At 36.4% G+C, this 16555-nt stretch overlaps 1 protein-coding gene across 1 annotated transcript in view; it reads left to right on the top strand.

Annotated features, from left to right (window-relative positions):
* SMG1 (SMG1 nonsense mediated mRNA decay associated PI3K related kinase) overlaps window positions 1-16555 on the top strand; it is a 66562-nt gene that overhangs the window by 39575 nt on the left and 10432 nt on the right. The window contains exons 29-51 of the mRNA XM_084296124.1: window positions 364-484; window positions 1098-1346; window positions 1640-1924; window positions 2901-3045; window positions 3314-3452; window positions 3758-3988; window positions 4086-4263; window positions 5064-5225; window positions 5521-5738; window positions 5938-6092; window positions 7075-7297; window positions 8118-8364; window positions 8970-9199; window positions 9777-10025; window positions 10421-10559; window positions 10648-10757; window positions 11751-11969; window positions 12392-12582; window positions 13205-13377; window positions 13774-14053; window positions 14746-15018; window positions 15138-15372; window positions 15911-16137. Coding sequence (XP_084152250.1) covers window positions 364-484; window positions 1098-1346; window positions 1640-1924; window positions 2901-3045; window positions 3314-3452; window positions 3758-3988; window positions 4086-4263; window positions 5064-5225; window positions 5521-5738; window positions 5938-6092; window positions 7075-7297; window positions 8118-8364; window positions 8970-9199; window positions 9777-10025; window positions 10421-10559; window positions 10648-10757; window positions 11751-11969; window positions 12392-12582; window positions 13205-13377; window positions 13774-14053; window positions 14746-15018; window positions 15138-15372; window positions 15911-16137 — 4679 coding nt within the window. The remainder of the gene's footprint in view (window positions 1-363; window positions 485-1097; window positions 1347-1639; window positions 1925-2900; window positions 3046-3313; window positions 3453-3757; window positions 3989-4085; window positions 4264-5063; window positions 5226-5520; window positions 5739-5937; window positions 6093-7074; window positions 7298-8117; window positions 8365-8969; window positions 9200-9776; window positions 10026-10420; window positions 10560-10647; window positions 10758-11750; window positions 11970-12391; window positions 12583-13204; window positions 13378-13773; window positions 14054-14745; window positions 15019-15137; window positions 15373-15910; window positions 16138-16555) is intronic.

Genomic DNA, 16555 nt, shown 5'->3' with positions numbered 1-16555 from the left:
GAAATCCTTGGACTTTTTTTTAATTTCAACTTGAGTTGGACTTATTTCTATAGCTATGTCATTTCTTTCAGTTGCATTTACAGTAAATCACAGCTATGTGGTAAGAATGTTACGTTGTATTTAGAAGAAATACATCAACCTCTTTAAAAACCAGCTAACAAAGCTTTAAAAACAAAATAAAAGTAACCTTCAAATATTAAAAAGTTACTTCATTTTTTTTTTACTTGTTAATGATACAATTTGGCTACAGATAGAGATGATAAAGTTTACTTTGAACTAAAATGGCCTTTGGTTTTAACAAATGAAAATGCATCTTAATAAATGTTTATTGTGACAACTATACAACCTTTATGCTTCTTTCAGGACTGTCTTATACCTCTCTTCAATGACGCTTTGAGGTCGTGCAAACAGCATGACGTAAGACCATGGATGCATGCACTGAGGTACACGGTGTACCAGAATCAATTGATGGAAAAACTTAAAGGTATTTAAGCTCTTATTTTAGTGTTACAAAAGGTAAATGCAGAATTTGAACTTAAAACTTCTGTTAAAAGCTGCATCTGCATCCTTTTGTATTATTTAGATTCCTTTTTAAATTCAAGGTTTGTAAGTGTCTTGCATTATATCCAGGGATTTCAGTTACTACTGTAATGCAGACACTGTCTTAAAAAAAGTTCTGCATTTGTTCTTCTAATCAAGCTTTGCTTGCTCATCTCTTCATGCTTTAATTGCTTCACTTTTGAATGCCTCAATATTATCAATGAGATTTTTAAAATGGTTGTGAAAGTGATTTAAAAGTGCAGTTTGTTAAAAGGTAATGGAAGTAAAATGTTGATCAGATATATTTCTTAATTGAAAAGACTGCTTGTAGTCAAAAGTTCTGTCCAGCAGACAGTCTGTGGATATGTTTTTATTTGTTTCAGAGGAGATAAATATTCTAGATAAAAATGAAATAGTTGAAATTTCTTAAAGAATTTTTAGGAAATAAGGGTTGAGCAAGTTTTTTTAACTGCTGGCCATATTGGACAAACTATGCTGCAGGTACAACTATTGTTTGTTTAATAACTTTGTTTAGAATGTCTTGCTTTCTTCTTCAGAACCAACAGTCCCAATTAAGAGTCATCTAATGGAGCTGGGCTTAACAGCAGCAAAATTTGCACGGAAGCGAGGAAATATTGCCCTAGCTACAAGATTGCTTGCTCAATGCAGTGAAGTTCAGCTAGGAAAAACCACCACTGCACAAGACTTAGTCCAGCACTTTAAAAAATTGTCTGCACCAGGTCAGATAGATGAAAAATGGGGTCCTGAACTTGATATTGAGAAAACAAAATTGTTATACACAGCAGGTGAGTTTTTGCTAATTGTTGTAGATCCTTGATCTTCTTGTCCTCATAACCAGGCTAATTTCCCTGACCTTGAGTAAATCATAATAGGACAGTATCATTAGGAATTGCTTTCATCCTATAACTGTTGTCTCAAAGTGTCTTCAAACAATCCTTTCTTACTTTCTATTTTTGACTTTAAAAGAGACTTTCACTGTAAACTATGTTGTTACAAGCTGTATCCAAATATGCTGAATTTCAGACTTGTTTGGAATTAAGTTAAACACTACTGAAAATACACTTTTCATGATGTGCAGGTCAGTCAACACATGCCATGGAAATGCTGAGTTCTTGTGCCATATCATTTTGCAAATCTGCCAAGGCTGAATATGCCGTTGCTAAATCTATTCTTACACTGGCTAAATGGATTCAAGCTGAATGGAAAGAAATCTCAGGACAGTTGAAACAAGTATATCGAGCTCGACAGCAGCAGAATCACACTGGTCTGTCTACCTTGTCTAAAAACATATATACTTTGATTGATCTCCCAGCTGTTAATACACTAGAAGAAGAATATCCCAGGATTGAAAGTGAATCTACAGGTAGAAGTGTTCTCCTGCTTCCTTGGTTTTTGATAAATAGTTACTGATGGTTCCAGTAAGGGATAGCACCAGTTATATTGATAGCGTGAGCAATCCATCACTTATGTACTTATTTTACTAATGTGCATACGAACAGTGTGCCTCTGTCTATAGGCAAGTATCCACAACTTAAAAAATAAAAATAAACAATACTTACTTGTAACAAGAAGAAAATATGAGATGATATCTTCTGGTATTTTTGTCATTCTGTGCCTGAACGAGAAACTGGAATTTGTTTATAGAAGAAGGATATAAAATATTTTTATGATTGGCTCCTTTCAGATTCTACATTTGTTAAAGTTTGAATGAGAGGAGATCTTTTAGGTTAAGCATTGAAACACATTTTGAAAACTCTGATAAATGTGAGAAGTATTTACCTTAGGTTTTCTTGTGATCTTTAATCTATGCTTAATCTGAAGGTTTTTCTTGTTGCATCAAGTGCACTCTAATTCCCAATTTTTGCCAGACTTTTCAAATGTCAAGATAATTCTTTCTTTGTTTAAAAGTGGATTTAACCTATAATTCAGTACCTCTTTTCCAGGGTCAGAATTTGTAGAACTGTTATTAGATATCAAGTAGTTGGTGCTTTTTGATTTGATGAAGAAGAAAATTAAATATGCGAGTAAACATACACGCTGCCTTAGGTACTTCATGGAAGTCTGCTTTCTGCACTTAGATGTCACGAATCTATTGTTTTCTGTGAAAGAGAAAACAGCTGTAGAGCACAGGCAGTGGTTGTTAGCAAATGGAAAACTGGTGTTTTGTAGCCAATGTCAGAACTGAAAAATAATTTTTTTTGGAAATTCTGACTCTTTGGGAACTGGCGTGACCAAAAAGAATTATGTACTTATAATACTTCGCTATTGTTTTGTAAGTTGAGGAAACTAGAAGTATGTTTTACATCATAAAATATGTCGTTCTGTTTGTTTTGTTACAGTAAATATTGGAGTTGGAGAACCTGACTTTATCTTGGGGCAGCTGTATCACTTGTCTTCAGTACAGGCACCTGAAGTGGCCAAGTCTTGGGCAGCCCTAGCTAGCTGGGCTTATAGATGGGGCCGTAAAGTAGTTGATAATGCCAGGTAAATTCATTCTAACATTAAATATATACAGCATAATTGATTCTCCTTTTTTAAGATAAAACCTAGCATTGTATTTATTATTACAGTTCTCTGCAGTCAGAAGACACACGTGAGCAGGGAACTAGTAATTTTCTCATGCCCTTTCTAAAAAAATTATTTCTGAGCTCTAGGATGAGGATTTATCCTTAAAGAAGTTCTTTACATACAATGTTCATGGACTCTGCAAATATGAATATACTGGGAATCAATAACTTGTTACATGTTACAGTCAGGGAGAAGGTGTTCGTCTGCTGCCCCGGGAAAAATCTGAGGTTCAGAGCTTGCTTCCAGACAACATTACAGAGGAAGATAGAGAGAAAATCTATGGGATTCTCGGTCAGGCAGTGTGTCGTCCAGCTGGGATTCAAGTGAGTGTAAATTTGGTTGCTTAAACGTTCAACTTTGCTGTGAAACTTATTTTACCTCTAGCTGTCATTCGTATTAACACTTGTAACTGCTTTGTAGTTAAAATTCAGATAAATGCACAAGTTTTCTAAGAAACCAGCTGTTAACTAAGTGGCAACTCATCTGTTCTAAGGACTGTGGTAGGACAGTGATGTAATGCAATTGGGTGCGTTGCCCAAACAAAAAGATGGATTTGCAACTAATATGTGCTTATATAAAAGGTTGGGAGACTTAGTCAAAAATCTGTTCTCTCTTTATTTGCATTTAGGATGAAGATATGACTCTACAAATCACTGAAAATGAAGACAATGAAGAAGATGATATGGTGGATGTTATATGGCGTCTGTTGTTAACAAGTTGTCCCTGGCTTTCAGATCTTGATGAAAATGCAACAGAAGGGTTAATTAAAGTGTGGAGGAAAGTTGTAGACAGAATCTTCAGTCTCTATAAACTCTCCTGCAGTGCATATTTTACTTTCCTCAAACTCAATGCTGGTCAGGTTAGTGTCGTGCTGATTAGCGAAGTTCAGTTGCAAACATCTCTAAATGATTATATGACTATATACTTAGCTTACAGAAGTATTTCTTTCATTCAAGGTTCCACTTGATGAAGATGATCCTAGGCTGCATCTAAGAAATACTTCTGAACAAAGCACTGATGATGTTATTGTGATGGCAACCTTAAGACTATTGCGGCTGCTTGTAAAACATGCTGGGGAACTTAGACAGTATCTAGAGCATGGGCTAGAAACTACACCTACTGCTCCTTGGAGAGGTAGGTATATGTTACTTAGCTGTTAAATTACTTTTTCATGCCTTCACTAAATATAAGCAGGAAGTTATTCATTGCACTTTCATAAAATTTTGATTTAAACTTCATGGAGTGAAAGCATTTGTCTAGTAAATAACTTTATTCATGGTGTTCTTCCAGTTTCTGGCATGCATTCTGATTGTAGAATATGTAAACAGCACTGATTCTCCACCTGTCTTGAGACATTGAAAGGAGAAAGAAAATGTAGTTTGTGAAGTATTACATTATTTTACCACTCAAAATAATGTGTTTTTTTTCCCCAACTACAGTTCAGAGAAACATATGTGGCTAAAGCCAGATGTCTCAGTAGTTGTCTGTCACTGCACTACTGTTTCAGATTGATCAGGAACTTTCCCACAGAACATTATTGAGTCAAAGTTTAGAAGGCAACAGAGGAGGAGGTCTACTATTGCAAAATCAGGCATTCATTTGAAACATCCGGTTACGTTAACTTCAGGAACTACTAGTGTGACTCCCTTATTTTTTGAAAAATCATAAAACATGTAATGTGTGAAATTGAATTTCTAGTGTTTGACTAAAGGATTTATAAATTTCACCTGATGTCATGCTTGTTTGAGTTGAAGGAGAAAGCAAGTAATTGCCTACATTGTGAAAGACCATTATTTAAAGCCAAGAGAAGCTTTTGGGAAACTAGACACTTACATTCTCTTAATGCATGAGAGGCTTTTAAAAAACAAAAATTAAAAAATGTATCATTTGCAGTGTTCAGAAATGATTCAGTGTGTTTTTTCTTGTTTATAAAGGTATTATTCCTCAGCTCTTCTCCCGCCTCAATCACCCAGAAGTTTACGTTCGTCAAAGTATTTGCAACCTACTCTGTCGAGTGGCTCAAGATTCTCCACATCTCATCCTGTATCCTGCAATAGTGGGAACTATTTCACTTAGCAGTGAATCCCAGGCCTCAGGTAAGGAGGAAAAATCAAAAGTTCAAAAATATTTTAGCCATGTTGAATATACTGGATAAAGTGATATTATTTTTTTTCAGTGACTTTGATACTTTCTATCTTAAGAACTTTGGTATTTTGTAACCTTTCTGAAGCCTTTTATTTTGATTTACCAGTTTGGCAAATAAGTTCTCAATTTTATTGTTAATTATTGGCCAAGTACATGATATAACATGGAATTCTGATATTAAATGAAGTATCACCTGATGTAGGTAATATTTTAACATCCTTTATTTCCATTTTTTTCCAAATGTAGGGAACAAGCTTCCTTCTGCCATTCCTACTTTGCTAGGTAATATTCAAGGAGAAGAACTGTTGGGTGGTGAATGTGATGGAGGGAGTCCCCCAGCTTCCCAAGAAAGCAGTAAGGATGACACAAAGGTTGGATTAAATGAAGATCAAGCAATGATGCAAGACTGTTACAGCAAAATTGTTGAGAAACTCTCTGCTGCAAATCCAACAATGGTATTGCAGGTAAATAAACCAAATGTATGTTACTTGTGCTCTTACTTCGAACCACAAAATACGTACTTTGTGTTACTTGTGTAGGGCTGCTGAAAGCACTTGATGCATCTTAGGTGCTTTTTGGCTGTCATCTTTCTCAAGTTGTTCATATACAATGATAAGTCATACTAATACTTCTTAAAAGTAATTGGATTTTTATTTTATACAGGTTCAGATGCTAGTGGCTGAGCTGCGCAGAGTTACAGTTCTGTGGGATGAACTTTGGTTGGGAGTTTTACTGCAGCAGCACATGTATGTCCTCAGAAGGATTCAACAACTGGAAGATGAAGTCAAGAGGGTCCAAAACAACAACACTCTAAGGAAGTAGGTCTTTTTTTTTTTTTGCATAATTCAAGTAAAAATAGTAACTAAAATTGTTGATAGTGAAGGATATTATCAAAAAAATGATCAAGTGTTGCTCCTAAATTTTACTGTCCTAGCTGCTGCTTTGTAAGCTACTGACCTTATTCAAAAGCATTTTGAAGCTGCATACATCCAGTACTCCAATGAAACAAGAGGCAACAACAGAGTCTGTCTGTGAGCCTGTGTTGGGATTTCATTAGTAATAATGTGTTAGAACCCAATGCGTATTGAGTTGTGGTTTGTGATCCTATAGTTCCCCATTTCCACAGTTTTTCTTATGACTCAGCTGAGATGAGGACAAACATGTTGATGGGTGAGACCTGTTTGGAGTTTACAGTAAATGCACATCGTTGGAGTACACAGAACATCATAATTTGCTTTTGATTTTCAGTGTTGAGCAGGTCTTTATCTGGGTTCTCCTGTGAATGGATTAATGGAAGAAGAAAGCCATTCACTGGACACTTGGCTAAGCTTAAAAACACCTCTTGAATTCTACAGTGAAGTCTGAAATGGGATAGGAGAACAGGGCAATCAGTCATCCTCTTCCCCTTCTTTAGGGTGGGGTACATCTTCAGGAATTCGTAGTTAAAAGCTTTTTTAATAATGATAATTAGTTCCTTAGGATGCTTTAAACTCCCTGGGCTTCTCCTTTAGGTCTCCAGTGGTTTAAAAAAAAAAAAAACTCAAAAATTTCAGTTTGAAAAACAAACTATGATTCCATGTAACAGTCATTTCATGTGGAAATAAATACTGCTTTCCATTTTAAGATGGTCATTCTTAAAGACCTCATTGTAGAGGGATAATTTTTGTGACTCGGTGATCTTGGAGGTCTCTTCCAACCTAGATGATTCTGTGATTCTGTCTCATTTGCACTCTATTTTAATGCTTTGCTTTTGAAGTAACTTGTTTTAATGGAGCTAAAAGGATTTTTATTTTTTAATAGAGAGGAGAAGATAGCAATCATGCGTGAAAAGCATACAGCTCTAATGAAGCCCATTGTATTTGCTTTGGAACATGTACGGAGCATCACTGCAGCTCCTGCGGAAACTCCTCATGAGAAATGGTTTCAGGATAACTACGGAGAAGCAATTGAAAATGCACTAGAGAAACTTAAGAATCCTTTGAATCCTGCTAAACCTGGAAGCAGCTGGCTCCCATTTAAAGAGGTATTATATACGCAGACTAAGAGTATAATGTAGAGATTCTCCACACTATTACTGCAGCATGTGCTTCTTGTATCTCTCCGTAGTATTGTATTGCTATTGTCTTGGCATTTCAAAACTGCTGCCTGAAATTTTGTCTCCTCTGCAATCACCATAGGTATGCTTCACGCTGAAGCACAGTGACTTCTAACTCTATAATGAATGGTACTGATGCCTCGACTGTCTGCCTTATTGCATTTCTCTAGCCAGTGTAATTATTTTACTTTTTAAAATTCTCCATCTTCTGATGTATGGGATCCTGTCAGTAAAAAAGGGCAGTGGGCTTCAGGTTTTTTGGTCAATTACATTATCTTCTTTCTCTTCAGTTCCCTAACAAACTACCACAAATACGTATTTGTGTTGTCCACATGGATATCCATAGCCAACCCGATGTTTTTTAAAAAAAAGCCTGATAAAACTTGTTTGCAAACAGACTTCTTTTGTAGTTCCTTCTGCTTTGCAGAACAAGCAGGTGTGCAGATACATAAACAGGATGTTGCTGAAGGTTGCTGTCTTTGTCCACAACTGAAATTCAGGAGCAAACTTCTTGAGGAGTTTGGTTTACTGTGACTTTGGTGCTTATCACTTGCTGCTTAAAGGATGCTTAGATTTTGTCACCTTCATCCTAAGCTATAAATGGATTAATAGGGTGCCAAGGTTGAAAAGCAATTTCAGAAAATCTCCATGCTTTCTGGAAGAGAAAATAAGATGTCTTTTTTTTTTCATTTTAATATTAGCTGTTAAGGTTAACCTCAACCTAAATCAAAAACTTTCTTTGTAATAGGTTATGCTAAGTTTGCAGCAAAGAGCACAGAAACGAGCTAGTTATATTTTACGGCTTGAAGAAATCAGTCCTTGGTTGGCTGCCATGATGAACACTGAAATAGCACTCCCTGGAGAAGTATCAACCAGAGACACAGTCACAATTCATAGTGTGGGCAACACCATCACAATTCTGCCTACCAAAACCAAACCTAAAAAGCTGCTTTTCCTGGGTTCAGATGGGAAGAACTATCCTTATCTGTTCAAAGGTAAGAAATTGTTTTTCTCATACAAGTTACTGTTTCTTTTTACAAACGACACAGACCATATTGGAGTTGGAAAGATGCGTGGTTGCATCTACCTGCATAATACAGAATAAACGTTTGGTCCATCTGCTCACTCTTCCCTTTGTTCTACCTCATATATATTTATATATTTAAATATATACATATTTAAAGATTTTTGCCTTCCAAAGTTGAAAGTCAGGGTTGTTTCAGATCTTTTTTTCAAGGGTAGCATCAGTGTGTTCTGGGTGCTACCTTAAGCTTCTGGAAAAGTGTGCCCAGATACTTTAATCAGTGTGCAGGCAGAAGAGAATTCTTGAGACTTCTTGCCTTTCCCATGAGGGAAAGACCTATTCACTGTGTTAGTTATTGTGTGTACTGTTCACAGACAGCTGTGATAAACCAATTCTAGTATGTAAATGCTATGTCAACATTTTAGTTTAGGCTGAACAACTCACCCTTAATCTGCCTAATTTATAAAGCTTTTCAGAGTCTGAAATGAAATAGGATTTCAAAAAATACTAAGTTTTGAGCTTCAGGAAAGGTATTCTTCTTGCCTAGAAACTAACTTTTAAATTAAATTAACACAGGTCTGGAAGACTTGCATCTAGATGAAAGAATCATGCAATTCTTATCAATTGTGAACACAATGTTTGCTACCATTAACCGTCAAGAGACACCGAGGTTCCACGCAAGGCACTACTCTGTGACACCTCTGGGAACAAGATCTGGCTTGATCCAGTGGGTGGATGGAGCTACACCTTTGTTTGGTCTTTACAAGCGGTGGCAACAGCGGGAAGCTGCTTTACAAGCACAAAAGGTAATGGCAGTATTCTCTGACATCTAGGACAAATCAGAAGGGCAGCATTTATTCTCATTTGCTTTTGCAATTCTAAACAGCACAGTTTTAAAAGATGTGGGGTTTGTTCACAATTAAGCAGAATGGTTCTGTGTATTTATATCTCTTGGGATTTTACCAGATGTCAAAGAAATTGCGTATATATCTTGTATTACAGTATGTATTACAGTATCTAATATATACTTTTCTGTCATGATAATTCAAGGAGAACTGTTTTCAAACAAATAGTTAAAATTGGTTTAAACTGTTTTAATTTCATATCTCATTCTCCACTCCTTTTCCATTTTCAGTGTAGTTTTTATGGTGGTGTTTCCAAAATTGACCTTGGCAAGAGTAAAGTTAGGCCAAAATGTAGTGTTTTCAGTATCTTGATTTTTTTTTTTTTTTTTAACTATTGAACTTGAAAATAATTCTCTGAGCCATAGAAGTCATTGTTGTTAGAGTTTATTTCATGTTATTCTCACGTGGAATGCTGGAAACTTCTCTGTGCTAATGTGAGCTGTGATATGTAAACTAACATTTTTTTAATCTCCTTTAGGCTCAGGATTCTTATCAGACTCCTCAGAATCCTGGAATAGTGCCTAGGCCCAGTGAACTTTACTACAGTAAAATCGGACCTGCTTTAAAGGCTGTTGGGCTTAGTCTTGATGTGTCACGTCGGGACTGGCCCTTGAATGTTATGAGGGCTGTTCTAGAAGAACTGATGGAAGCAACTCCCCCAAATCTCTTAGCTAAAGAGCTCTGGTCATCATGTACTACACCGGATGAATGGTGGAGAGTTACGCAGGTAAGTTACAACAACTATCTGTTGCCTTTTAAAGGTTGTGCTTTGAATGGGATGAGGGGCAACAAAGGCCTGGGATGTGTTCAATCAATTCATGCTTCTGAGTTAGGTGAGCTAGCACTGCTGAAGTTTCAAGTAACATGAAATGTTGGTAGGAAGTGTTGTAGTTGTACCATCTGGAATAAAAAGTGGGTGTATACCTGATAGCTCTGCAGTATTAAACTAGGTTTATCAGCCTAAGAAATGAAAACTCTTGTAAGATATCAAATAGAAAACAGCTTGGAAAAAGTTGGTTTTGATTTGTCTTACACTTAAAATAATATTTTAAGATGGTAGTCAGTCCAGTGTGTTGGCAGAGGATTCCCACAAATAATTTTTTCCTGAAACTCTCTTTAAAGTCGTATGCAAGATCCACTGCAGTTATGTCCATGGTTGGCTACATCATTGGTCTTGGAGACAGACATCTGGATAATGTTCTTATAGATATGACTACAGGAGAAGTTGTCCACATAGATTATAATGTTTGCTTTGAAAAAGGTAATTTAAAAAAATGCCTTATGTTATTCTAATAAAAGGTTTCCTTTCCTGGTAATTAAAAGAAACAACTTAAAATTTTATCTTAAAGGGAAAAGCCTTAGGGTACCAGAGAAGGTTCCATTCCGGATGACACACAATATTGAAACAGCACTTGGAGTGACAGGAGTAGAAGGGGTTTTCAGGCTTTCTTGTGAACAGGTAAGCTCAAAAATTTGAAAAAAAATAAAATAAAATAAAAAAGAGGGCTATCAAATATTGTCTTAGATACCTTTATGTATCAACAGCAGAATGCTTAATAGAAGCCTTGATAACCAGGTTGATTTACCCTTCTGGAATATATACTTGGCTAAATATGCACTTTCATCAAATATAAGTAGTTTGATTAAGATGAACTTGGAAGAAAACGTAATGGCCCAAAACTAGACTGTTCGCTCTATATTCTTTTATGTAAATTCAGTGAATTACTACTACTAAGTAGCTAAAATTATTGGTAAATTTCTGATGATATTCAGGTTTACTAAAAGAATTCAGACGGAATGGAATTTAAGAAGATACTGATTCATGCCACATAAAGGGAATATTTTTTTGAGCTCTAATATAAAGTCTTAGCAAATGCATTCCAGGGCTTGCTTTTTTCCCTAAAGGTGTTTTCAGTCTTGCTGTTATCTTCCTTATTTTCTCATCCATGCTAAGTAGATAAGGTGGTTTTTCATAAGAGTTGTGGCTGTGACAGTTTTCTGTTTTGTGGCTTAGCCTTATAGATGTACTTTTAAAAAAAGGTAGTGGGGGGAGGACAAAAGGGATGTGACATGAGCATGGTTATCTTCTTACTGTTTGACACCAAACGAATAAAGATTAAATGTCTTGAAGTTTTTCAGGACTCTTTTATAAATGTGACAGAAGGTTGTTCTTTTTTTTTTTTTTTTTTAAAGCTCTGAACAAAAGAGTTTTTTTCAAGTGGCTGTTGCTAGAGTTTGTGTGGGAGGCTAGAATGAAAACTTTAGTGTTAGTGATATTAGTACAGGTTAGTTGTGTTTGTATGTACTGTGGTGTTCTTTCTGTGTTTGAGGTGTTTAGGAATAATTGATGGATATCTGTAGCTATTCAAACATGGTACTTGAAATGCAAAATTCCACTCCTCTGCAAGGATAACTCCAAATCAAATGAGTCTGTTTAAAATACATGGTACAGGTCCTTCATATCATGCGGCGTGGGAGAGAGACTTTGCTTACGTTGCTTGAAGCTTTTGTTTATGATCCTCTGGTGGACTGGACAGCAGGAGGTGAAGCAGGATTTGCAGGAGCTGTCTATGGTGGTGGTGGCCAGCAGGCTGAAAACAAACAAAGCAAAAGAGAAATGGAAAGAGATATTACACGTAGTCTCTTCTCTTCAAGAGTGGCTGAGATAAAGGTGAGTTCGTTAAAATGCTTTTCGATTACATAACTGAAGTAGCCTGTGTGCTCACGCTTGGTTTATTTGTATTTGAGGGTGCTGGAAACAGGTGGTCATTTGTTAGAAGTATTTGACAAAATTTATTGAGCTAAACAGCATTTGTTTTTTAGGGAGGTGCTTGTATGGAACTTGACAGTGTTTAGTTTTCCCTTTTGTGTGCTTAACTATAAAACATGTTTTTTTAATGTTTGGCCTGAGGCTAGGGGTAGAAAAAATAGATGCTTGGAGAGAGCCATCTAAATAATTTCCTTTAAGCTTTAGGCCTGTGGCACTGGAGGTAGTCCTAGATGAACTACATCACTGAAGTTAAGTGCTGTCATACATTTTCTCTTACTGTTTGAATTAAGTACAGTTCTCTAAGTTCTGTATCTTGTTTATAGGTTAACTGGTTTAAGAACAGAGATGAAATGCTGGCTGTGCTTCCAAAATTGGACAGTAGTTTAGAAGAGTATCTGAACCTGCAAGAACAGTTGACAGATGTAGAAAAATTGCAAGGAAAACTACTGGAGGAGATAGAATTTCTTGAAGGTGCAGAAGGAGTGGATCATCCCTCTCACACACTTCAGCACAGGTACATTTGAGCTAGGGCTTCTGTTGGAAATCTAATAGTAATGTAGTTGTTAGTTTAGTATGTATTTGTAAGCTAAGTGTTAAAAATGTGTGTTTGAAAGAGATTAATAGCTGGATAAAAGCTATTCTTACAGTAAACAAGTTGTTCCTTCTACAGAAGAACTATTAAATCCATTTTCCTGATGAACATTCTTACGTCCTAGACCTTATATATAATTCCATCAGGATAACCTCTGCCATTCCATGTTGCACATTTGACTCACAAGGCAAGACAGAGTATGTTGAAAGCTGGCTACCATTGGATTAACTGCATAGATGCATATATCAATAAATGCATTATTGATATATAGTACAAAAGTTCTTGCATTTGTTTGTAATTCTTAACTTTATTCTTCAAGTTTAGTTGAAATTGATCAATGATTTCAAAATTACATGGAAGTGTACATGCATGTGCAGTTGTTTTGTAGGAACACAATTATTAACAACACTTTTAGGTAATAGATGAGAATGTATTAATTTTCTGGTCAACAAGTTAGTGCAGTATTGTTCAGTATAGTTTTGTATTTAATATATCTAAGTGCTATTTTCTTGTAGTACTTGATTCTTTGGCTTCATTAATTCAGGTATTCTGAGCACACACAATTGCAGACTCAACAAAGAGCTGTCCAGGAAGCAATTCAGGTGAAGTTGAATGAATTTGAGCAGTGGATAACACATTACCAAGCTGCTTTCAGTAACTTAGAGGCAACACAACTTGCAAGTCTGCTTCAAGAAATCAGCACGCAAATGGACCTAGGTATAAAGTGGTGGTGGTGGTTTTCTTTGTTTGTCTTAGTGGTTTGAAAAATAACTGGACTTTAATATCAGGAGACTTGGCCTTTAAATTAGAGGATACTCAAAGACTTGTATATATGAAATGAAAAAATGGGGTGCTTCAAAGACTGATTTAGAGCACTTCAAGGTTTCTCTTCTTAGCTGCCTGAAGCAACTTGTCCATCTTGCCCTAGCTGTACATGAGATTACTCACTTGTGTTGAGATCAAAATTACCAATATGAAATCTTAATTCCTCCTTTACCACAGGTAAAAGACTGTTATTTTTTTAATGATGTTAATGCTTAGTATTTGTATGCTGTAAAACTTGTATGTTTCAAAGATAAGTAAAACCTAATTTTCAAATGTCTGTCTTTACAGGTCCTCCAAGTTATGTACCAGCAACAGCATTTCTGCAAAATGCAGGCCAGGCACATCTAATCAGTCAGTGTGAGCAATTAGAAGGGGAGGTTGGTGCTCTTCTGCAGCAGAGAAGATCTGTTCTACGTGGTTGTCTTGAACAATTGCACAACTATGCAACAGTGGCTCTTCAGTATCCAAAAGCTGTGTTTCAGAAGCACCGAATAGAACAATGGAAAACTTGGATGGAAGAACTTATCTGTAACATGACAATAGAGCGTTGTCAGGATATCTTTAGGAAGTAAGTTGTCAGAATAACGGATTGTTTGAAGAACTTAATTGTCAAGCTACTTGAGGATTTCAATTTTTCAATTAAATGCTTTTGCAAGGATTAATCTAATTATAAAGCAAAACAAGATTAAGTTGTAATTCTGGAAGTCTGAGGAGAGACAAAAAACTGCATTAAAAATACTGTTCTGGAGTTTAATCTGTCTACCACAGAAAGAAAAACCCAGTGATGTTATCCTGTATTAAACAGGCCTTAGGGTAGTGGTATTTGGGGTTTTTAGGAACTTCAGTATTTAAAAATCACTTAAATCAACTAAAATTTATTTTCCTCTCATGTCAAGCTTTTAAGCATTTTTTTTTCCTCCTGAAGTCAAGGCCAGTTCAGAATTATTACTGGTTAGCTTGCAAGATCTAGATTATGTTCAAGAAACACGTTTATTTCCTATTCCTTACCTTCTGATCCTCCTTTGTCCATATGACTACTGTTTGGCCTCTCCTTGCAAATAATTTTGAAATAAGGTGCACAGTGAATTTATGACAGTGTCACTTCGGTAGCCGTCAACTGCTGTGGTATTTCAGATTTGATATGAAGGAGGTGATATAGTAACTGCTCAGATGTGGAGTATTTTTCTTCCCCATAGAGCAGAATGCAACATGCTAGAGCTTGAGAAGGGCAAATTTTGACATTGTATTTTTGCTTTACAGGTATGAAATGCAGTACGCTCCTCAGCCACCTCCAAGTATGTGCCAGTTCATAACTGCAACAGAAATGACTCTGCAGCGCTATGCAGCAGATATAAATAGCAGGCTTATCAGGCAGGTGGAGCGTTTGAAACAGGAAGCAGTTACTGTACCTGTCTGTGAAGAGCAGCTGAAAGAAATTGAACGTTGCATAAAAGTTTTCCTCCATGAAAATGGAGAGGAGGGCTCATTGAGCTTAGCAAGTGTTATCATCTCTGCTCTTTGTACGCTGACAAGGTGAGCTGCCCGTTTTGAATTTTTCTGTATGCATTCATGCTTGAGACCACGTAAAAGGAATATTCATAGCTATGTGGAGAATGCAGTATCAGACAGATCATCTGTTATAATCTGTCCAGGCGAAATCTAATGATGGAAGGTGCAGCATCTAGTGCTGGAGAGCAGCTGGTTGACTTAACTTCAAGAGACGGAGCCTGGTTCTTGGAGGAGCTCTGCAGCATGAGTGGGAATGTCACATGCCTTGTGCAGCTGCTGAAGCAGTGTCATCTTGTACCCCAGGACTTGGATATTCCTAACCCAGTTGAAGCATCAGAAGCTGTTCATTTAGCTAATGGAGTATACATCTCACTTCAGGTGATACTTATTTTTCTGTAATATCTTCTTCCCTCATCTTCAACCTTCTAGGCCTTCTAAGCTCTGGAAAGCTTTTTATTATTTTTCCTTGCTTAGTCCAGACAGTTTATCAAATCGTGCAGTTAGTAACTTAACTCGCTCACGTTTTCTTTTCTATGGTGCAACTATGTCGTTTTATAAAATTGATTTGCCAAGTGTGATTGGTCTACACACCACTAATCCTCTGCTGAGGATTGCTGTAAGGTATTGCTGCTGTTGCTGTTGAAGTAGTTGTTGCTGCATTGTGCAAATGTTAGACCTTTGCGCTAGTTTGGGTTCTAATATGTTGTGGTTAAAATCTGCTGCTAAACTTAAATTTAGAGAGAACAATATCCCTGACTGTTCATGGGGGGAAAAAAAAAAAGACCCTTGACTGACCAGCCTCATGTTAGATTGTAGATATTTACTGCAGGTGTAATACTGAATTTAGAAAGCTGTTGCATATGATACTTTTTGAAGAGTGGAGATTTCTTATGTTTTCCTGCTGAATTTCCAACAGGAATTGAACTCAAACTTCCGGCAGATTATTTTTCCTGAAGCGCTTAGGTGCTTAATGAAAGGAGAGTATACTTTAGAAAGTATGCTCCATGAATTAGATAACCTTATTGAACAAACAACTGATGGGGTCCCTTTGCAAACGCTGGTTGAATCTCTTCAAGCCTACTTAAGAAATGCAGCTATGGGTTTAGAGGAAGAAACACATACTCATTACATTGATGTTGCAAGGTAAGTAATTTACTACTTTTAGTACGAGAGAGAATGAAGACAGTAGAATCATATTAGTTTGTCTGAATTTGATTGTTTGAAGTGCAGACTTTTCTTGCCCAAAAATACCTTAAGCAAAGTGCAGCATCTAAAATGTGTACGTTTCCTCTGGGCGCATGTACATACATTTATCTACACACATGTATGCATAGATTTTATGGCTAAACAGAGTTTATGGTAAGAGGAGCATTTACATCTACTTGAGATAGACTTTTGAGTTGTTTGGTAATTGACTTTTTCCATAATTTGTAGTTAGGATTTTGCATGAAATCTTTGAGGGATGCTAGAAATAGAAACTGGTCCCTTAGTTTGTGGGAGAAACCTGTGAAAAGGAGAGCTTGTAACTCTGACACTATGCAGCTATGGCATTCTCCTCTCA

The sequence above is a fragment of the Netta rufina genome (genome assembly GCF_964035555.1).
Source record: "Netta rufina genome assembly, chromosome: 15".
In the NCBI taxonomy this organism is placed as follows: domain Eukaryota; kingdom Metazoa; phylum Chordata; class Aves; order Anseriformes; family Anatidae; genus Netta; species Netta rufina.
The sequence above is the reverse complement of the archived record's forward strand: the minus strand, read 5'-3'. Positions and strand labels throughout refer to the sequence as shown.